The 22053-nt window shown below is 41.7% G+C and overlaps 4 protein-coding genes across 4 annotated transcripts; all 4 read left to right on the top strand.

Moving 5' to 3' along the window:
* The first annotated feature begins 1223 nt into the window (after positions 1 to 1223).
* Positions 1224 to 7682, top strand: ppardb (peroxisome proliferator-activated receptor delta b). Its single transcript, XM_069140746.1, has 8 exons — positions 1224 to 1636; positions 3819 to 4249; positions 4373 to 4524; positions 4622 to 4760; positions 5056 to 5258; positions 5612 to 5818; positions 5912 to 6155; positions 6717 to 7682. The coding sequence occupies exons 2-8, from the start codon at positions 3880 to 3882 to the stop codon at positions 6962 to 6964; spliced, it is 1563 nt and encodes a 520-aa protein (XP_068996847.1). The 5' UTR covers positions 1224 to 1636; positions 3819 to 3879; the 3' UTR covers positions 6965 to 7682.
* Positions 7683 to 9115: 1433 nt separating this feature from the next.
* Positions 9116 to 12027, top strand: mkrn4 (makorin, ring finger protein, 4). Its single transcript, XM_069140573.1, has 7 exons — positions 9116 to 9147; positions 9980 to 10108; positions 10206 to 10344; positions 10708 to 10985; positions 11072 to 11179; positions 11466 to 11565; positions 11675 to 12027. The coding sequence occupies exons 1-7, from the start codon at positions 9116 to 9118 to the stop codon at positions 11822 to 11824; spliced, it is 936 nt and encodes a 311-aa protein (XP_068996674.1). The 3' UTR covers positions 11825 to 12027.
* A 724-nt stretch (positions 12028 to 12751) lies between these two features.
* fance (FA complementation group E) lies at positions 12752 to 18745 on the top strand. The gene is made up of 10 exons (XM_069141401.1): positions 12752 to 13009; positions 14539 to 15106; positions 15237 to 15281; positions 15375 to 15431; positions 15811 to 15954; positions 16034 to 16157; positions 17806 to 17881; positions 17991 to 18057; positions 18145 to 18270; positions 18367 to 18745. Exons 1-10 carry the CDS (start codon positions 12801 to 12803, stop codon positions 18469 to 18471), a joined length of 1521 nt encoding a protein of 506 aa, XP_068997502.1. The 5' UTR covers positions 12752 to 12800; the 3' UTR covers positions 18472 to 18745.
* Positions 18746 to 19575: 830 nt separating this feature from the next.
* On the top strand, positions 19576 to 22000 carry rpl10a (ribosomal protein L10a). Its single transcript, XM_069140910.1, has 6 exons — positions 19576 to 19626; positions 20305 to 20376; positions 20470 to 20550; positions 21215 to 21363; positions 21458 to 21630; positions 21785 to 22000. Exons 1-6 carry the CDS (start codon positions 19622 to 19624, stop codon positions 21953 to 21955), a joined length of 651 nt encoding a protein of 216 aa, XP_068997011.1. The 5' UTR covers positions 19576 to 19621; the 3' UTR covers positions 21956 to 22000.
* The last annotated feature ends 53 nt before the right edge of the window (positions 22001 to 22053 follow it).

Below are 22053 nucleotides of genomic sequence, written 5' to 3'. Positions count from 1 at the left end.
CAGTGTAAATACTCCATTACCAGTAAAAGTATTCAAGTATTGGCACCAAAATACACTTAAAAGTATTTTAGTAAATATATTTTTATCCCTCTGACTGACATTATTAGATTATTAATACTGATGCTTCAGTGTATCTGAAGCATGTTACTGTTTTAGCTGCAGCAGGTGGAGCTTGTTTGAACTATTTTATATTATTCACAGTGACAACAGATAAATGCAAGGAGTCTTCAGATGAGGGAGAGGAAAAAAGCTGAGTTCTGATACACCAATCTGTTTTCAGTTTTTAGACTTTTTATTTAATCTCATATTTTTGGTGAGATATTGGATTTTTGGACAATTAATTAAATGAAACCATGTGAGAAATTTAGAGAGAAAATCCCTTGTTGGTTGAGCAGTGAACATCTCGGACATCGGCAATGTGACCCCAACTACATTCTGCTGTTTGTAAGATCAAAGAAGAAGATCAAAAGGTTGAAAACACCAGTTTGATTATCACCAATGTGTCTTAAAATGATCAATTTGTCTTAAATCTGAAAAGTAACTGAAGCAGTTAAAAAAAAATTGCAGTGCGGTAGCTAGTCCAATATTTTCCTCTGAAATTAAGTGGAAGTATGATGTGCATCAAAAATACTGAGTGAACCTCAAAATTGTCCTCAAGAAAATGTACTTTTTGTGGTTACTGTGGTTACAACTGATGCCCGAAGCAGCAAAAAAAAGATAAATATTACGCTTTAGTTTTCATCAAAGGCTCTTTGATTGATATTGCAAACTTAAAAAAGATTTTAACATTTGAATGCACAGTTAGCCAGGTCTCTGGGGCTCCCTGGCAATACAATTTTGGTTTTGAAAGCATGCAATCCAATTTAATCTATCTATATATATATATACACCAAGCGAGTTAATTGTTTTTATAGTCCAACTTTTAAAAATCCTAAATTTTCTCTTGTGGATTTAAACTACGTTGCTGTCTGTTTATTCCTGCAGCTCCGATCAGTGCCGCACAATGCTGTCCTGTGTGAGTGCAGAGCCAGACAGAGTAAATGTCCATGTTTCAGACTGCATAAACAACAACTTTTTTTTTTTTTTTTTTTTGAACACAGACCTTGACTCCTCAGTCGGAAAGCTGTTTCCAGGATCCAGTCGGATGTGTGCGGCGTGGGGGGGGGCGCTGTGTCCTGGCATGTGACGAGGAGGGAGGAGAGGAGGAGGAGAGGAGGAGAGGAGGAGTTGAGTGAAGCAGTAAAGCAAAGCCAGAGACTCGGGGAAGGATTACCAACTAACTACGCTTATTTGCATGTGATATTTACGCCGACAAAGGTGTCCACATTTTTGCTGTTCTTTTTGTCCTCTGCTCAGCGATTTGTGGGACACACACACGCACACACACACACTTACACGCACACACACACACACACACTTACACGCACACACACACGCGCGCAGGCGCGATCAGTCGTAAGTTTATGTTAGTTAGCGGTCTGACGTTAGCACCGAGCTAACTCCTGCTGGGGACTTCAAACAACTTGTCAGCTGCGGATCGGTCCCGGACGGGACTCGGGACGTGTTTGTCCTGACCCGGTGGGCACCGCGGACATCTCGTGAAGCGGCGGCGGCGGCGGCACTACTACTGGGAGAGGTAAGCTAACGTGGCGACTAACGTTATTTAAAGGCGACACGGGAATGTGGGTCAGCCGCGCTAACGGCTAGCTACTAGTCAGTAGCCAAGGTTAGGAGCTAACGAGCTAAGTTGGCTAACAGCCGACACTCGTCGAGGGCCGAGCGGCTGAAGCTGAAAGCTGAAAGCTGCTCCCTTCAAATGTGGTTTTCACCGACAGTGGGTGGAGGGGGAAAAAAAGTTTGACGGTGGCCATGTCTATAAGTTGGTCGTGTTTTCGTTTGTGAAACGCCTGGATCCAGTTACAGTCCTGTCAGTGACTCACGGATCACTGATGTTCGCAGATATTTCCGAGAACCAGTGTGACAGGTTGTTCTGCCGGACGACAAGTCGAAACACTCCTCGTGTCTGCTCTTCTTTATCCCTTCAGACGATACGAGAACAACCTTTAGACATCGTCCCGCCTTGGGACACCATGATGTACACGCACACATACATGTACACATACACACTCTCTCTCACACACACACACACACATTTATAATAAATTGCCGAAGTGGATGTTTGTCAAGGCACAAATACATGCATACATGGACGGATTAATCCACTAGGGGGCCGGGAGTGAAAATGTAACCCCCCCCCCCCCCCTCTCTCAAAGCCCCCCTCCCTCCCCCTCCCTCCTCCTCCTCCACCCACGATCAACACCGCTCAGTGTGTACATAGTGCATCCACCCTGTACCCTTAAAGCACCCACCCAGTGCACAGCGCTCCCTGCCATGGACCCGAGGCAAACAATAATACAGATGTCTCCCAGCTCCAATAGAGATGTAGTTTACTGCTTTAAAATAGCAGAGATCAGGCAGAAAGGCTGTACACTGGTTGGGTTAGAAAGCTCCCCGTTTCCTCTGCACAGCTGGGGTTGTTTTGGAAATAACAATAGAAATAATAATAGTTTTGTCCCGTAGATCAAAGTTAGGTTTCAAGTTGATGCTTTTGTAACTCTGTTAAATGAATACAGAGGAAGGCCAGGATGTGGGCCCTTAATGTTCACAGAAATCAAGCCCTCTTTTGTGTGTAGACCTGTGCTTTTTCTTTGATATCCCTGTAAAATGTACTATCATGAGCTGTATTAAGATCCAGGTTTAAAGGCGCTGTCACTATAATCCCTGACTGCAATAATTTTGCATAATCGTTGGAGTCGTTTCTATTAAACTGTATAAAAACAGCCAGAAGAAACTAACGGTTTAATTTTCTCTCGAGGTGCTTAACTTCTAATATTTGACCATTTGCATTTCAAAGAGCATTTATTTACATTGACGTCATGGATTTAGCTGCAGCACCAAACACCGCAGCCAATAAATGTCTCATCATCTTTACAATATGTATGTGCATTATTAAACTATGATTAGGCTTTTACAATAAAAGAGGGATAAAATTCTAAAACAGAATAATGACATCATTAATCACAACTATTTGTATTACAATTCATTGTCAGCAAAAATTTTGCCATCTTAATGGCCCTAGTCTAGTGGTGAAGTTGCAGATTGTAATAAACTAAATACCCCTCGCCTCACCCTCCCTTTCCAAGTGTGTAGGAGCATCTATGGTGGCTGCAAAACTTATAAAAGGTTTGGTTTGTCCCTTCTGGGCTACTGTAGAAACATTGTGGCTCCCTATTCGGATATTAGGGGCTCACACTCGGGTCACAAAAAAGATAACGATTCTTAGTTTCAGTCAATTTTAGACTAACGAGAACATGATTATAAAAATAATGTTCCATTCCTAAATCCTGCACACTGAACCTTTTAAATGACACATCCCGTCTCACACCCCTCAAGGCTCTTGATGGCATGAGGCCCACACTTTTACCCACGTTCCACTTCGTTCGTATTCAGGCATGACCACACAATATGTTGGGCCTGTTAACATCAACAACATTCCCTGGCTGTTCAAACAAAACCTGTAGTAACTGACTGACTGAAGAGCACTAAAACAAACACACTGTTAAACATTTCTAAAAACACTTATTTCAGTTAGAACTGACTTACTACACCGTATGCTAAAAAAAACCACACCTAATGGATTTTTTTTTTTTTTTTATCAGTGTGCTCGTGTGGAAAATTGCCATTTAGAGAACCATTTAGGCTCTGCTGCATGTCATAACAAGCTGTGATCTTTCAAGTAAATGTTTCTGTTTTTAAAGAGTGGCGCTATGATGGCTACGTGACAGGAGATGAGCCGCTGAGTCAGCTTCAACAGGAACCATGGAAGGGTTTCAGCAAGCTGCGACGGAGCAGCACGAGAGGGTCAATGGTTACTGTAAGCCCAAGTCCCCCCAAGACACGGCTGATGTCAGGTGGACACCCCCCAGGGGAGAGTCTGGAGCCTCAGACAGTTGTGAGGGGACAAGTGTGTCGGACCTGCAAGAGTTAAAGGCCAGGGAAAGTGAGGACGAGGAGGAGAAGGAGGAGGAGGAGAAGGAGGAGGAGGAGGAGGAGGAGGAGGAGAAGAAGAAGGTAGCGCCTGCTTCTAAAGGCCTGAAAGGGGACCAGAAGAAAAGACAGAAGGAGGGTCAAGATCAGGAGGAGAACAATGACAGCAAGATAAACAGCAATGCATCATCCAGCTACACAGGTACAACTTCTATTTCAAAATCTCACGCTGTACCACGACATGTCCAGACTGACATTCATGAGCATTAATAGTCTTTTTTTTTTTTAAATATATATATTTATACACTTTTTTTTTTTTCCCCAGACCTGTCCCATACCTCGTCACCCTCGCTATCAGAACAGCTGCGTCTTGGCCGAGAGGACAGTACTGGAGCTGGGATCAGTGTGGAGTGCAAGGTGTGCGGGGACAAGGCCTCTGGCTTCCATTACGGCGTACATGCCTGCGAAGGTTGTAAGGTAACACAGTTTGTGTATCACAGCAAAACATCTTGATAAGATCAGAAAAGTCAATGATCAGTTTTGTGCTGAAGCAGTCGCTGCATTTCTTTCTCAGGGCTTTTTCCGGCGGACCGTGCGGATGAAACTGGAATATGAGCGCTGTGAGCGTTCCTGCAAGATTCAGAAGAAGAATCGTAATAAGTGCCAATATTGTCGCTTCCAGAAGTGCCTGTCTTTGGGAATGTCGCATGATGGTGAGATGGAAAATGTTTTCAGAAATTAGGTCATTTTATTCAAAATATGAAGTTGAACTATTTTTACAAAACCAAGACTTTATTGAAAAAGTTTAGAGTTTTAACAAATCTGCTCTTTCATTTGAAATCTTTTCTAAACTTCTTTCAAACCTTTTTACATTTGTTGTCTGTGAAACGAGAAAAACTCCTTTTGTAAGGCAGGCATGGTTTGTTGCATCGTTTATGCTCTGACTTGTAACTTGGCGATTTGTTCTAGGAATATCCTATCAAAATGTGTGTGTGTGTGTTTGCTCAGCGATCCGATACGGACGTATGCCTGAGGCGGAGAGGAAGAAGCTGGTGGCAGGCTTGCTTGCAGAGGAACTGAACCTCAGCAAACCAGGTGGCTCAGACCTGAAGACCTTGGCCAAACAAGTCAACACAGCCTACCTGAAGAACCTCAGCATGACCAAGAAGAGGGCCCGCAGCATCTTGATGGGAAAAACCAGCAGCACTTCAGTATGTTCCAGTCTTGGAAGTCGTCTGACCTCCGACATTAAGTACAGGAAACTCTGTAATGGCAAAATATTTCTCTTTTCATCCCTTTAATACAATCATCTGAGGGTTCACTTTTAATATGTTGCTTCATCTGTTGTTAGGGGCATTTGCCTCTGACCTCTCGGAACCTTAATAGTTATTAAAAATGCACGTTTTGAAATTAAAGTGTAATATATTGTGTATGTTAGTATAGTGTTTTGTGCAAACTTTCAATATTCTACCTTCTATAAATGTCACACCAAGTATATTGTCGCTCAAAGTTTTTACAGCGACAGATGGATATTCAGGAGAATCTGTTTTGGTCCTCCTTCTAGCCATTTGTGATCTACGACGTGGACACACTCTGGAAAGCAGAAAGTGGTCTGGTGTGGAGCCAGTTAGTTCCAGGTGCACCCCTGACCAAGGAGATCGGGGTTCACGTGTTCTACCGCTGCCAGTGCACTACGGTGGAGACGGTGCGAGAGCTCACCGAGTTTGCCAAGAGCATTCCAGGGTTTGTGGACCTCTTCCTTAATGACCAGGTGAGTCGCTGTCTCCTCAGTTTGCCGCGAGATGATTTGTATGTGGCCGTCGAGGAAAGAGCTTGTGGATGACTGTCTGTGCACTTTCCGCAGGTGACTTTACTGAAGTATGGTGTGCACGAGGCCATTTTTGCCATGCTGCCGTCTCTCATGAACAAAGATGGACTGTTGGTGGCCAATGGCAAAGGCTTTGTGACGAGGGAGTTCCTGCGCAGCCTGAGGAAGCCCTTCAGTGAGATCATGGAGCCCAAGTTTGAGTTTGCTGTCAAGTTCAATGCTCTGGAGCTGGATGACAGTGACCTGGCTCTGTTTGTTGCTGCCATTATTCTCTGTGGAGGTGAGACTTGAGGGTTTTTCTGGTAAAGTGTGAATGACTGATTTATGTTCAATGTGTCTGCGTCTTGAAAAGCCTTTGAAGACATTAAATAGATTTTCCTCAAAAAAGGAGGCTCTTTGTCTCATAATGAGCAAGTATTGATTTTTAATTGACACATGCAGGTTAATCAATGTGTAACTTTTAAATCAATAATACTGCCACTTAATTCAGTTCAATTCAATTTTATTTATAGAGCTCACTATATTAGGCCGGGTCTAGATTAAAATAATACAAATTTACATATCTTCAGGAATTATTAATGTATGATGCTAGTAAGGACTAAATATTTGTGATGTAATTCAAGTCCGTGTAATCCCGACTGATATTTCATCATATTTTCATACCTGCCAGTGTGTGTATGTGCAAGGAGTGAATAAAAAGTTCAGAGTCTGCTCTTGCTGTGCGTAAACGAAGCGCAGAGCAGGAGGAGGTTGTAAAATGGTCTTAAAAGTCCTGCTTGTTTGCTCAGTGTATATCATGGCTCATCATCAATTGTCTCTGGGCGCCTTCTTGTTCTCCCAGATCGTCCCGGGCTAATGAACGTGAAGCAGGTGGAGCAGAGTCAGGACAGCATCCTCCAGGCCCTGGACCTCCACCTCCAAGCAAACCACTCTGACTCACTCTACCTCTTCCCCAAGCTGCTCCAGAAGATGGCCGACCTCCGTCAGCTGGTTACAGAGAACGCTCTGCTCGTCCAAAAGATCAAAAAGACTGAGTCGGAGACCTCGCTCCACCCACTACTACAGGAGATATACAAAGACATGTATTAGTATTCTCCAGCACAGACTGCTTTTAGCAATACTGTTACAGACTGAAGTTACATTCATAATAACACACTGCATTCAGTTCAAGCACTGTTCCACGTATGGGCATGAATTTTAACGTACAGATGGGGCAAATTCACCTGGTAGGGCTAACACAATCAGCAAAGTCAGCATTACCCGCAGCACAGCAACGTCTGTATGTGTGTGTGCGCGCGTGTGATGAGCATCTGGAATCATTTGCTGCAAGTCCTGGTTTCCCACGACGGTCGCCTAACAGGAAGACTGATATGTTTTCTCACCGAAGCTGCTCCTGTTTCATCCTAATAGCAAAGCTGACCTCAGAGCAGCGTCTCCAGAGAGCTTCTCCTTGCTCACCTCGGCTCTGTGTTTTGCTGTAAAGAGAAAGCATTTCACGTTCTTACACCAGTGGCATAGTTTAAATAGAAAGAAAACATCTGGGTTGTTTTTTTTTTTAATCTTGAAAAAGTGATTGTAATTGTTTTCAGACTTTTAGTGAAGCTGAAAATGCACAAATTGGTGTTTGTTTACGTCATCATCATCATCATCATCAGCAGCAGCAGCATCATCAACAACAATGGCCACCACTTTGCCGTTTGGTTTAAAGAACACAAACTGGGCTGGCACCAGCAGTGTAGAGCGCTCTTAATGCAACTGTCTGTGCAATACCATTTTCATTTATCAATAAATGTGAGATCCAAGTTGATTTAGGTTTTGTCTTAAAGCCATCTATCCGAGCGGTAACTATTGGACTGTGCTGCAGAGTTTATATCTAACACTATGAACACGTGACCCATTGAAGTACAAGGGACAGCATGTTTATTCTTAAATTTTCCTTTCTTGCTTTTGACATGAAAAATACAACAAAATTGCCATGTTAAGGTTTTTGTTAGTTTATTCTTTGAAATTATTTCACTAATTATTTGTAATCGTTGATCATATTTGTAAGGGCAAAACATGAATTATCATCTTGTTTCATGTATTATTAAGCATGATTTTTTTCGTATTTACATGCCTGCCTGTTTAGTTTAGGTTGTACCAAATATATCATCAAGCATTACAAGAAACCTTTCCTTGATGGGGAATTTGGATTTTCATTGATTAGCAGGATTTAGCTTAAATCAGCTTGCTTAACCATGATCATGTTAGTGGGAACTTTGAGGATAATTGAAAGTCAACGTCCAGCATCGAGTATCGACATCGTTTTTTTGTATTGGAAGATATACACACAGTCTCTTAGATTACAACTCTTTTTGTATACATACAGTGTGATTTGTTAGGAGAGGCACAAAGTGTAACAGCCTTGCAATACTGTTGCCAGAATCCACAAATTTCCAACTGTTTCTTTTTATCATATTGTGTGTCTTCGGTCTTCACTGCACTTATTAATGAATGGACCTCCCTACGTCAACACTGGTGCACACAGTCCATCTACAGAAGTCTCCTTTTGTGCTCTTATTCTGTCTTGATCCCTATCTACCTCTGATGTACGGTCTGTGGCATTATTCCACTGTCTCATCTAAACCCTGACAATTTATTTTTGCCTTAATTCCTGCTATTGGTACACATATTGCAAATTTGATATCATTGGTGGCTGTGCTCCTGTGCCAAGCGAGTAAAGGCTGTGGATGGGTAACACGAGAAATTACACCAAAAAAAAAAAGAGTTGATGTAAACTACCTCTATGCCTGTGTAAGTGATGGATTGACATATTTGTTCAGGAAAAAAAAAACATGTCAAGACTTGAAATAATTTCTTCCTTATGGTCACATGTAACCTATCTGCAGATCTAGTTTAGTGATAACTCACTTATAAACTTGATTAGAAATATTGACACTGATTTTTCTCCGTTTTTTTAACGTGAGGCAGATCGTATGCCTGACACGTTTTCAGCTTGTCGTCTGTTTTAACTTGTGAATAGTGTGATTACCATAGCTAATTAAAATCAAGGAGGTGTGGTTTAGACTTACGGGTGGACCAATGGGATCTAAGTATGTGACGCACGGACGTAAGCGTCACGTTCCTATTGGTTCGTTGCTACGTTAATTGGTAAAGGAACCGGCTGTCAACAATTTGGAATAGATAGCGGGGAGGCTTGCTCAAAACACACGGAGGATGGACTCTCAAAACACACGGAGAATGGACCCGGCTCGTCATGGAAGTATCTGTTGGTAAGACGTATTTAAAGTGGAGTAAAAATGATCATGTAGAGCTGGTGTTGAGAAACAAGTTGTAGATAGTTTCAAATGCTGCCGTGCGGGGTTCGAATACGGACGTTAAGGGCTCAAAAGTGACTTTAACTACATGAAAAGTAAAATAAACGTGACGTTTTGTAGTGTGTTTGACTCGTGGGGAGGGAGTGGGTGCGTGGAGTAGAAAAAATGTGAATAAATGGGTGGGTGTTTATTAATCGGACTGAAATAATGATGAGAGATTAGGTTAAATGTGTCCTAAGTAAGTGCCTTTGGCTGTTGGTAATTTAGACTTGATTTCCGACGGCTTTTAGTCAAAACATTTCATCAGTGAAGACACTTTTGTCTCTTTTGGATTAAGTTTTAGCAGATGTCACTCTGTTATCTCGGCTAAACAGACATTGTAGTAGAATAGGATTAATTATTGCCGCATATTTAGCAGTTTTATTACTGTTTTTCAAACTGTTTTAGTTCCTTGACTTTACAAGTTGTTTATTTACTTTTAAAATTTAGCCCTTAAATCGACTTCTTTTAGAATCAAAACTTTGCCACAATTCCTTGGCATGGGTTTGACTGCTCTAAAACTTTTGTTGAGTTCTTTGAGACTTGATTCAGCATCAAAACGGATCCAAAGTATTTCCCTGGTTGAGTCCCAATAATAATTATAATAATAAAATAATGTACATATCACTCGGCATTAATTTCCTCACACTGTAAACATAAACATCTACAAAGCTTTGAAAGCAATGTTGAAAAAAAAAAAAAAGGCAGCCCCAATGGTAGAAATTTACTCCCTCCCTTTTCATTTCAGGCGTTTCCTAAATGGCTCTTGCAGATTTGGTTCAAGATGTAACTATCGACATGAAAGACCAAGTTTACCATCACCCCAAATTTGTAGGTACTTTCAGAAAGGTGTCTGCTGGTATGGTGAGCGCTGCAGGTAAGCTATTTATCTTTTTTTTCCCTGTTGTATGTAGCTGAAAGAAGATGACATGCACGCACATTTCCTTAGCTCATTCTGTATGTTCCACCTGTAGGTATCTCCATGCCCTTCAGCCTGATGTCGATACAGCTGCTGCAGGTAGAAGAGGTTCGGTGCCTACAGTCTCTTCCTCCAGTGTGTCTCATGTTTCACCTGACAGAAGAGGGTCAGAACCAGCCCTTCGGCAAGCTGAGGTGATGTCCAGGCAGGAAGGCAGCAGGTCAGAGTCGATGTTTAACGTCTTGAATCCTCAACCTGACAATGTGCACCCGCCAGCAAATGTTGCTGAGGAACAATCACGAGGTATTGGATTATTTCACAGGTGAAACTGACTCGAGTCAAAATTTCGCTGTACTTAACCAAACTTTTCTTGGCATAAACTAACTCAGAATCGATCCAGAGCTCAGACTTTGCTGAAGCAGGTGCATCCCATGCAATAAATGAGGTTAGCATCTAATTTGGCTCCTTAATTTAAAGTTTAATCATTCAATGGGGTCTAGTAATGAGTTGAACTAGGATGAGTAAAGTTTTTTTTTGTTTTTTGTGTTTGTGTTCAGGAGACCTCTTCACTGGAGATGCCAGTGGATGGGGCTGTTGCTGCTGTTGCCGCTGCTGCTGCTGCGGTGGCAGTGGCAGTAGCCCCTGGCTCCCATGAAGCTGAGGGCTTCCTCCGGAGCAGAAATGTGACCTGTGGTATCTGCATGGACAAGGTGTACGAAAAGTCTGATACACGAAAGCAAGTTTTTGGGATCTTGCCCAACTGCAATCACTCCTTCTGTTTGGAATGCATCATGTCCTGGAGGAAAACAAAAGACCTCGGGCCAGACGTGGTGAAGTAAGTGTCGGTAATATTTGAAAGTCAAGTCTGACCAACCATAAAGGGTTTGACTCAACCTACCTGTTTTAATGTTTATTCCTCAGGACCTGCCCACAGTGCCGAGTGAGGTCTGCCTTTTACGTGCCAAACAAATACTGGGTGGAAGGACAAGAGAAGGAAACTGTAATTGCTTCGTTCAAAGAGAAATTCAGGTACGCGTGAGATTCGGTTTTGATAGAAAGTACAGACTTCAGGTCAAACGTGACGGCCTTTTAAAGCCGTTGCAAATCCACAGCAGTGCAGTTAAAATGATTTTTGTTCTGCCTGCGCTCAGTTTGCAAAATGACACGGAACTTAAAGTCCACTGTCATTGTGCTGCTGTATCGTGTCAAGTTGATAGCAAAATTGCTTGAAATGTCAAGGCAGTGCAGAATTTTTGGAGTTTAGTTTGAGAAATGTCACTGAAACTTCTCTTGTTCTGTCTCTTACCGATTCCAGTAACAGAATGTGCAGTTATTATGCACGATACAGGCCGTGTCCCTTCAGAACGGAGTGCCTCTACCGGCATGACAAGCACGCACGACGCAGGTCATTTCCGGTATATACACTGTAATACTTGATTGCGCTGCAAGTCACCACCACTTCTGGTATACATCAGATATATTAGTGTATTTACTTTGCATTTGTACTCCTTTTTCTGCTCACAGTATCCTACAGAGGATGAAGATGATGATGGTGTAGATCTGTTGAATTTTTTCATAGCCATGACCCTTCTTGGTGGTGACGAAGATGACGACCACGGCAACGATGACGACGACTTCGTAACTTTTTACCTGACAGAGGCTTTTGGTTTCTGAGCTTTTTCATAGTTTTTGTCAGTGCCTAAAATCACTGAATGGGGCCTTAACAATAATCAGGGGCCCCAGGAGAAGACATGGCTGTTTTCTGTCCCCTTAGTGTCAGTAGTAAAACAACCTTTGAGTAGCCTTTTAATCAAGATTAGGGATAACGGCCACGTACCATGGAGTGCCAGATGTGTTCAGGTTTTTATTCAGACTACAGCAGGTAATTTCACTAATTAGCTCTCCTTCACCCAGAGAGGAACTAATCTGTGAAATTAAATGCTATAGTCTGGTTGGAAATGAGCAAATGGGCACTTGGCACTCCATGGCACATGGTTTGTTGACTCTGCCCTTGATGCAAATGTCCCATATCTTTACCTTCATTTGATCTTGTTGATAACCTGTTTCCTTGTAATTGCGGTTTATTTTACCCTCCCACAACCAAAGTGCTTTAAACATTTCCCCTTAAACTGTCTACCGATTAATGAATGCTCAATGTAGACTTATCCTAGTTGTTTGCACCAGTTTGATATTTTAAAAGTGATGTGTGGATGGTAGTTTTAAATTGCCTAAAGGTAAAACATTGTACTGTACCCCTTTTTGCTAATGTCCACTATTGATGATACCTGCCTCGAGAGATTGTTATGACACCCTTTTCCTAGTATTTGCAAGAAGATAAACTGTTGAGATTTTAATTCTTTTAAACAAGTTGTACTTGTACACAGAAAAAAATAAACATTGTTTCACACTGTGTCTCACTGAAAAGGCGTGTTGTGCTCTTCATTGATACTTTACAAATGAAGGTGCTGGAGAGGTTTTCGCCTGGTACCACCAGGTGGCGATGTGCAGCACAGATTTCATGAAATTACAATCGCGAAGAAGAAATATCAACAGAACTGGCGGGGTAGTCCGGTTTTCTGAGTTCATCCATGGGGGGGGGGGGGGGGGTAGAAAGCTGAAGCCCGGTGAGACCTGCCGTCTGAACGCCGGTATGTTGTTAAGTCGGTTTGACGGGCGGTCGCGGCTGCTGGTCCGGTCACTGATGTCCGGAGCCTCCGGGGCCTCCGGGGCTCACAGGGCGCTGGCCGTGTTCCACAGGCAGCAGCGGGCGAACCCCGAGGTCTCTCTGCGCAGCCTCATCGATACACTGTGTGAGGACGAAATAACCCGTCCGGAGGCTGAAGCCGAACCGCTGACCGTGTAAGTAGAGTCCACAGCACCGGCTACCCACAGAGAAATACACGGAGTAGCCATTTACTGTTTCTAACCGGGTGTAAAGTTATTCGGAGTTGGGTCAGGACTGGTTTAGTTTTCTACAGGGTTCACCATGGCAACATCGTTTTTGACGCGTGTTGCCATAGAAACAGTTGATTATCCGTGTACTGTACATTCCTCTTATGAATTATAACTACAGTTTCTCTTTGTAGATATTTTAACTTGTCACTGCAAGACGGTGTAGATATTAACACTGATGTCTGTCAGTGAGCAGTGGTACCATTAACGACATTTACTTCAATACTCGGGTACAGCCTTAAAGACATTGTACTGCAGATTTCCGTTTTCTGCTTTATAATACTTTATACTTAAAATTTATGGGACTTTTGACTCCACTACATTTATCTGACGAGTATAACCACTAATTATTCTTACTTTCATTAAGACTTTACTTTAAAGGGAAAAAAGGATGTAAAATACAAGTATGAGCCACTGTTAAGACTAAATTGAACTTTATTGGCCCGTGACCTCTTCCATAAAATACCTGCAGTGTCCAGCTGGGGGCCTTTAGCCACATTTTAGATGTTTCTTGCAGTCCATTGTTTAAAAAAAAAATAGATCTTTCACATGATTTCTTTAGAATCATGTGCATATCTACTGCATCATATTGCATAAAAATTTCAGCCAGTATTTCACAGAAAGTCCCCAAAAAGTAAGACTTATTATTGGGAAAGAACTTTCCAGTTTTTCCTTCCTTAACTTATCATCCTTTGGCCCAAACTACTCGGGGGCCATGTCATCCTGAAAACAAGCTCCACCTCTACATCAGTAAAATGCTGCCGAACCATTGATTACTCAGTATTACCACGACTAATAGAATATATTGTATGATAATATACCAGTCACAGGGAGGCATGGTTCAGCAGAACAAGTATAATAATGCGTAAAGTAGCACTTCTTTATTTTAACTTCGATGACATTTTAGATACAGGACTTGCTGAACATGGTTGCCAGTGAGCCAGTAAACTCAATACAACGCTGGGAATAATGAAGGTTTTGTTTGGACTGGCCAATTTGATAGATGTAATGTCGGTATTCTGTATTTCCCACTCCTATTTCATTGTATAGGTCTCTTTTATTTTCTCTAAATTCTGTATTAAGAATGTAAAAAAAAAAAGATTTTAAAGCATAAAAAAAAAAAAAAATCGAAAACTCTGTTTTGAATTTTTTTTTTTTTCCTACAGTTGTAATTTCTAGTATTAAAAGGGGAATCTGCTTGAGAGTGACAACATGTTTAAACCTGGTGTTTGGATTTTTAAAGCCTGCACCATAGATTGTCCTTTAAATGACAATGTAGGACCCGACTAAAGTCTGCTGTTCACCATGATAATCTTCAAGTCTGCACCAGATTACTGCAAACCTAAAAAAGACTGTTGGCATTTATTAGCATATTATGTCCCATTACTGACTCCTTTGCTTCACACTAGTTTTTTCTTCCTCTTCATCTCTTTTAGTAAACCCCTTGTGTGCCTGTTCCCGGCAATATTCAAACAAAACCTGCTGTCCTTCATCCACCTGGTACACTCGGTTCTTCCTGGGACCTCCATCCTCCATCTGCTCAAATGTCTCAGCCAGGACTCTCATCCAAACCCCTGGGTCACTGCTCTGAGCCGACAGCTAGAAAGGAACCTGAGGACCCACCACGAGGAGCCGCTGTACACCCCATCATGCAGCCAGAGGATAAAGGCGCTGTCACAGTGTCTGGCCGGGTTTGGTGAGACTGGAGGGTGGACCAAGAGTGTCAGCAGCCATACAGCACAATCTGAAGCTCAGAGTGCATCTGATGTATCTGAGGTGGGCACACAAAGGAAAAGGAAAAGCAGTTTTTTCACTCCGGACTCAGACTGTGAAGAAACAGTACAACAGAGTAAACGTATCAAGATGGATGTCTGTGAGAGTGAGTGTGTCGATGCAGAAGAACAGAGCGCAACAAAGGAGACACCAGGAATATCGGAAAGTGATGCTCCTGCAGGAACTCCTGCAACAGACAGTGTGTGTGATGCCCTTCCTGAACATATAAAGGTGAAGCACTCCCTCCTGATGGCAGTTTTATACAGTGTTTAAATCGAGAGCACTAATTTTACACAAGTCTGGATTATACAGGTTAAAAATACAAAAGCAAACCTTGTCTGATATGTTTGTGTTTATTTAGGTCTCTGTTCTTCAAATAAAAGAATTACTGGAAAGTCATACAGAGGTAAGAAGAGTGTTTTTCTTCTTTGTAGCTCGCACAGCCCAGAATGGACGTGTCATTTGGTATTAAAGTAATTATTTGTTTTGTCTGTTTCAGTGGGAGCAGAGCTCCTCAGATCTGTTCAGAGTGCTCGATGACTGTGACCCCAGCCAAGTATGTCCTCAACGTTTAATGGATGACTTGTAATGATTTAACACTACACTTATATGTCTGTGTTTACCGTGAACTGCTCAATATTTAAAGGTGTTTATCCACACCATTATTGCATATGTGAAAACACATTTTTGAATACATATTTCAACACAATGACAACACAAATAGTTTTTTTTTTTTTTAAGTAGGTGGTATCTCAGCTATTGTCTGACACTGACCAAGTATCACTGAGTGTACAGCAGCTCTAACATGAAAAATGATATTGAAACAGACTCGTACTCTTTTAACCAATCAGGAGGCTTTTGCAAAACCAGTTATATTATTCATTTCTTTGTTGATGGGCTGTGATGTGACTGATCTCATGTTGTTATCTCTTTAGGTGGAGGTGTTGTGTGACATGCTAAGTTTGCCTGACTTACCGGAACAGACTCTGCCTAAACTCTGCAGCAGTGTTTTGGCTCTCTCTCCTGACCTCAGCTACAGCACGGCAGCGACACTCATCAAGAGCCTCCTGCTGCAGAAGGTAAATATGCAAATGATGCAAAGTGTGTAGCTGTGTTTGAAACAGAGAGCATATAGTTATACTAAACTGTACCCTACAGGTCCTGTCCCTGTCAGAACCGGCCTCCAGATGTTTCGTCACCGCGATGACGGCACTGTGTAGTCACTATCCCAGACCGATGTGCCACGCTCTGATCGGACCTGTGCTAAAGGACAAGAACATAGGTGAGCTACGATTGAGCACATTAATCATTTATTAATGTACAGCAAAAACATTGAGTCAGGTATAATTTACATTATAAGTTTTTGTCACAGTGGGTGAAAGTAGGAAAAGCTCAGTGGTAAATGGAATTTAGCCAGCATTAATTTTATTAGTTAGATCTGTGCATTTCCCACTGTGACTGTCAAAATCTGCTCTGTGGATAAGGTCTGTTGTACTCATTAGATGATAATAATGACGATAACACTATTTATCACTGTGTGTCTGTATACATGCTGTATTAATCTAGAATAAGTCTAAAAAAAAACTACAACCCCGTTTCTGAAAAAGTTGTGATGCTGTGTAAAATGTAAATAAAAACAGAATGCAATAATTTGCAAATCCCATAAACCCATATTTAATTGCAAATAGACCAAAGATAACATATCAAGTGTTGAAACGGAGAGATTTTATTGTTTTATGAAAAATATGTGCTTATTATGAATTTGATCCCAGCAATACATCTCAGTAAGTTGGGACAGGGGCAACAAAAGACTGGAAAAGTTGTTTAACGATTAAAGAAACAGCTGGTCCAACATCTAACGACTAATTAAGTTAATTGGCAACAGATCAGTAACATTATTGAGTATAAAAAGAGCATTTCAGAGAGGCAGCAGTGAATATAGTGAGAGGTTCAACACTTTGTGAAAGACTGCATTGAAAATTAGTGCAAAAATGTAAGAATTATGTTCCTAAATGTAAAATTGTAAAGAATTTGGGGATTTCATCATCTACGGACTACGGTACATAATATCATTAAATGATTCAGAGAACCCAGAGAAATCTCTGTACAAAAGGGACAAGGCCGAAACCCAACATTGGATGGTAGTGATCTTCAGGCCCTCAGGAAAAACGACATTAAAAACAGACATAAATCTGAAATGCATTAGTGCACATGGCATGGGTAGGTGACACATCTGGGAAGGAACCATGAATGCTAAACGATATATACAGGTTTTGGAGCAACATATGCTGCCACCCAGACGGCGTCTCTTTCGGGGAAGACCTCGCTTATTTCAGCAAAACGATGTCAAACCACATTCTGCACGCATTACAACAGCATGGATCTCTAGCAGAAGAGTTCGGGTGCTGAATTGGCCTGCCTGCAGTCCAGACCTGTTGAAAAAAATGTCTTTTATTAAAATAAAAAATATGACTAAAGAGACCATGAACTGTTGAGCAGCTAAAGTGATATCTTATGCAATAATAGGACAACTTTTCACCTCCAAAACTCCAGCAGCTGGTCTCCTCAGCTCCCGAACGTTTGCGAAGTATTGATTGATGCGAAACCGTGATAAACATGCCGCTGTAACTCAACGTGTTGCTGGCATCAAATTCAAAATAAGCTTTTATTTATTTATTTTTTTTAAACAATGAAATTTCTCAGTTTCAACCTTTGATATGTTGTCTTTTGTCTATCTGCAATAAAATACTGGTTCATGGGATTTGCAAATCTTTGCATCCTGTTTTTAGGACAGCACGATATAATATATATATTAACAGCACAGATGCTTTGTTATTATGGAGGTCCGGACCAAGACCTTGTGACTCAGTCGTTGGCCCCCAACATCAACATCAACTCATCCTCTCTTTTGATCTTTGTTTTGTTTTCAGGGAATCCCCAGGCTGAGCTGCTCAACAGACTGATAGAAGGATGTCTGGATTCCCACTATAGACTACTGGTGGTTCAGTAAGACACAAAAAAAAGAAGTCTTCACGTGTAACTGCTGTGACAAAGAAGCTCAAAATAACTAAATATGATTATAAGTGAACCGCTAATGTACATTTTCTTATTTCAGAATGACATTCACAATTGCATGGAGCGAGGCAGTGCTCTCCATTATCCACAGTTTGCTCGACTCCAAGGTAATCAAGTTGTTTGTTCATGGGAAAAGTGCGGCAAGAGCATGTAGTCATAATATCCATTGCCATTGAGTTTGTTTGTTTTTTCAGGTCATCTTGAGTGAAGAACTTTTCACACAGTTCACTGAACAGCTCGTCACTCAGGGTCCTCATTTCACAAAGTCTGTGAAGTTCGCCAAAATGATGCTGACTGTTCTCACCAAGTACAGAAATCATGTAAGTTTGTAAATGTTTAACATGCACGATTGCTAAACAGATGAGAATATAGTGTTTGTAATCCTTCTGCATATAACTGTTTTGTTTATTTTCCAGGTCACTGCTGCACACAAACATTCCCTGTCCAGCTGCCTGATGTTAAATGAGACCTTCCTGAAGAAATCTCTTCAAGCAGCTTTAAAACGAATCACACACACATGATGTTTTGTCTGACGTGATACATGTGAATAAACCTGCTTCAATAAGTTACACTGGGCTGTAAAGAATCTCTGGTTGTTTGTTTTAGTCACAATTTACACAGAATTAATTAATTAACCATAAATGAAACAGAAAAGAACTACACATCTCTGTAACTGAGGAATATTTTAAAAGACCACAACAATATATTATTCTGAATTTTGACCTGGTTTATTTTTGTGAGGAGCTCTTGTTATAGACTGTGGTTTAAATAAAAAGATGAAATCTTTTGAACTTATTTTTTTTGTTGCCTTTACATTTACCTGAAGTTGAACATAGTGCACATTGTCAATAAAATCATATTCAGACATCAAATAAGTATTATTTAAAATGGAAGTAGAAATATGAAATAAAAATTGGTCAAATAATATTATAGTTATTGTTTTCCTACTTTATACAGGCATTTGCAAAAATATGCATTATCAATAGGTGCCTGTATTTGAAAATGTTTTCATATATAATCGCAACCTTAATAACAGAAAAACAGAAAGTCTCTGTTGCGTCTAAAGCTGATCTTGTTAAATAAAATTTAACTTCTACTCCCACTTAACCAAAACCAAGTGCATTTTAAAACAATTACCACAACACAGCCAACATTTAATACCATTCATTTGTTTGCCAAAAGTTAAATGTAAAATGAGCACATTTTGTAAGGCTGATACTTAATCTGTGAAACTTTCTTTGTGCACATAGACTTTCTTCAGCTCTGTGGAACAAGCTGCATTTGTCTTGTATATTTTATTGCATAATTTCATTATTTATATATATATTATATTTTCGTTATTTATATCATGTTTTAAGTGTTTGTTTTGGTCACGTTTCCAGATGTACAGTAAACAAAATATAATACATTTTCTAGAAAAAGTAACTTTTGAGAAAAGTAAAGTTATGATACAAATTTACAACAAGTACAAAAAAACCCAGAAAAACAACAACAACAACAACAACAAAAGAAATCCAAAAAGTAAAATCCAAGAATGAATACAAAATTGTCACGTCCATAAAAATGATTGGCGCTTTTTTGATGACGTCACCGCGGCTCGCCTATATTTTGCGTAACTTCCTGCAGCACTTCCTTTTCACCGCAGCAAGGCGAGACGGACGAGCTGTCGAAATGAGGTTGGACCGTGTTTAACTAATAAATGTGATAATAATCACACTCTACTGACGTCTATACCGACTTTTATCACTCGTCTGAGCATGTGTGGTTATAATATTGTGCGACTCGTTGTATTTAGTTTCGGTTTTTCAACATTAGTTGAAGCTAAACGTCGCGCGGGGGCCGGTTCATCTGCCGGTGTAACGTGAAGGATACCGCGCTCGGGTTTTTTTTTTTTTAGATGTAATCCACCGTCATCCTGTGATTTAAAAGATATTTAAGTTCCGGATCCACCATCGGATGTTAAGATGAGCTCTCTTAGATGACGTTGACTTAAAATCTTTTGCCTATTTGCTCACTGCAATAAGACTTTTCAAGAACTCACCTCTGGAGAAATCCATCACGTCAATAAAACCTTTGCACTGTTGTTTGTTTAATTCGTGGCACTTTAGTTTAATATTATTCTATTTATATATAATGTGCATTTAAAAATATATATACATATTTAATATTTTTTACTACCTCAATTTTATTGCTTTGCGCTGTATATGCTGCTGTAATTTAAACGTTTCCCTTTGAGGGATTAATAAAGTATCTTCTCTATCGTAGTCATTTTATGAATGTCGGCACCACTTGCGTGCTGGATTTGAATTACTTTCCCGGTTGCTGAACCAGTTCTGTTATTGTCTGTGTTGCAGTAAGGTCTCCAGAGATACGCTGTATGAAGCGGTGAAGGAGGTCCTGCAGGGCTCCTTGACCAAGCCAAGGAAGTAAGTTCGCCCGAGGAACGACGTAAAAGCTGACACACGTGGCCCTTCAAAATACAACACTTCACACATGTGTAACCGTCTGTCCGTCTACAGGTTTACGGAGTCGGTGGAGCTGCAGATCAGCTTGAAAAACTATGATCCCCAGAAGGACAAGCGTTTCTCCGGCACCGTCAGGTTCGACCTTTTACTGTCTCACCCAACCTTTTCCCTGTGCGCCTCCAGCCCCGTCTCGAGTGTCTAAACGGCCTGTTAATTTGGCAAATGGCATAAGGAAACTCGGAAAAAAAGTCCGGACGGGCCGGGGGCAGACATGGAGAAGTACTTTGGGTAGTCTGACTGAGCCGACTCGGCTTTGGCCGGGGAAGGCGAAGCGGACGGACCCTTACCCTGGGTCTTAAAACATGAGGGGAGGCTTTGAGTGGCTGAGCTTGTACGTTCATGTCCTCAAGCCGACCAATTTGCGTTTTTATTACCAAAGAGGTCAGCTGGACATCGGCCACTGTGACGGTGTGGGTAAGAACCTTTCTTTTACGCAGTAAAATCGGGGAGGTGTCGTTTTGGGGGATGGCGGAGTGTCTCGCATTACAGTTTCCATTGTTCATCACAAGTCAAACTCCTGTTGTGTGTTGAATGGTGACCTGATGATAAATTTATTGACTTGGGATTGTTGCGTTCAAAAAGTGGCCTCGTGCAGTCGGTTTTAACCGCCCGGCGCCCGCGGTGGAACAGAATGGATGCACGCATGCCGTCTCTCCGGCTCCCGCCTCGCTGCCATCTGACACCCCCGGATTTGAAGTGTCTTTGAGCACAGTCCTAACGGTTTTGTTGCTGAACGCAGGCTGAAGACTCTCCCCAGACCGAAGTTCTCCGTGTGCGTCCTGGGGGACCAGCAGCACTGTGACGAGGCCAAAGCTGCCGACATGCCGCACATGGACATCGAGGCTCTCAAGAAGCTCAACAAGAACAAGAAGATGGTGAAGAAGCTCGGTAAGGATTTGGCGACACGAGACGTCCAATCGGTGATGACGGAAGTCCGACAGGCTTTTTAACTTGGCTCTCGTTTCCTGCCGTCCTCTTCCAGCCAAGAAGTACGACGCCTTCCTGGCCTCCGAGTCTCTGATCAAGCAGATCCCTCGTATCCTCGGTCCTGGTCTGAACAAGGCCGGCAAGTTCCCCTCCCTGCTCACCCACAACGAGAACCTAAACACAAAGGTGGACGAGGTCAAATCCACCATCAAATTCCAGATGAAGAAGGTGCGTTCAGCAGTTCGGATTTGAAAATGTTTTATGCTAATGTTTTTTTGTTTTGTTTGTCTGTCTCCCCCCCCCCCCCCCCCCGCCTTATACTGAATTGTCCACGACCTTGATCGTTGGGTCGCACAACAATAACCTTGCTCTGTGTTTGTAGGTGCTCTGTCTGGCCGTGGCCGTAGGACACGTGAAAATGACAGACGATGAGCTTGTGTACAACATCCACCTGGCCGTCAACTTCCTGGTGTCTCTGCTGAAGAAGAACTGGCAGAACGTGCGCGCCCTCTACGTCAAGAGCACCATGGGAAAACCCCAGCGCCTCTACTAAATCACAGCTTTTCTATCAATAAAAGAGATTTGGAGATGCTCCGAAGTTGACTGCTCCTCGTGATTTTTATGTCTTGTTGAATTTAGTTTAGTTCGTAG

Source organism: Embiotoca jacksoni, unplaced genomic scaffold, assembly GCF_022577435.1.
Source record: "Embiotoca jacksoni isolate LCO1_2020_lvr unplaced genomic scaffold, fEmbJac1.0.p SCAF_9, whole genome shotgun sequence".
NCBI classification, from domain to species: domain Eukaryota; kingdom Metazoa; phylum Chordata; class Actinopteri; family Embiotocidae; genus Embiotoca; species Embiotoca jacksoni.
Note: the sequence above shows the minus strand (reverse complement) of the source record. Positions and strands in the feature narration are given on the sequence as shown.

Bases quoted from the DNA above. Each gene is read 5' to 3' on its own strand.
- ppardb (XM_069140746.1), top strand. From the start codon at position 3,880: ATGGAAGGGTTTCAGCAAGCTGCGACGGAGCAGCACGAGAGGGTCAAT. The intron at 4,250-4,372 runs GTACAACTTCTA...TTTTTTCCCCAG, and splicing joins TGCATCATCCAGCTACACAG to ACCTGTCCCATACCTCGTCA. The intron at 4,525-4,621 runs GTAACACAGTTT...TTTCTTTCTCAG, and splicing joins ATGCCTGCGAAGGTTGTAAG to GGCTTTTTCCGGCGGACCGT.
- mkrn4 (XM_069140573.1), top strand. From the start codon at position 9,116: ATGGACCCGGCTCGTCATGGAAGTATCTGTTG. The intron at 9,148-9,979 runs GTAAGACGTATT...TTTTCATTTCAG, and splicing joins CGTCATGGAAGTATCTGTTG to GCGTTTCCTAAATGGCTCTT. The intron at 11,180-11,465 runs GTACGCGTGAGA...TACCGATTCCAG, and splicing joins TCGTTCAAAGAGAAATTCAG to TAACAGAATGTGCAGTTATT.
- fance (XM_069141401.1), top strand. From the start codon at position 12,801: ATGTTGTTAAGTCGGTTTGACGGGCGGTCGCGGCTGCTGGTCCGGTCA. The intron at 15,107-15,236 runs GTGAAGCACTCC...GTGTTTATTTAG, and splicing joins CCCTTCCTGAACATATAAAG to GTCTCTGTTCTTCAAATAAA. The intron at 17,882-17,990 runs GTAAGACACAAA...TTCTTATTTCAG, and splicing joins TATAGACTACTGGTGGTTCA to AATGACATTCACAATTGCAT.
- rpl10a (XM_069140910.1), top strand. The intron at 21,364-21,457 runs GTAAGGATTTGG...GTCCTCTTCCAG, and splicing joins GAAGATGGTGAAGAAGCTCG to CCAAGAAGTACGACGCCTTC. The intron at 21,631-21,784 runs GTGCGTTCAGCA...CTGTGTTTGTAG, and splicing joins TCAAATTCCAGATGAAGAAG to GTGCTCTGTCTGGCCGTGGC.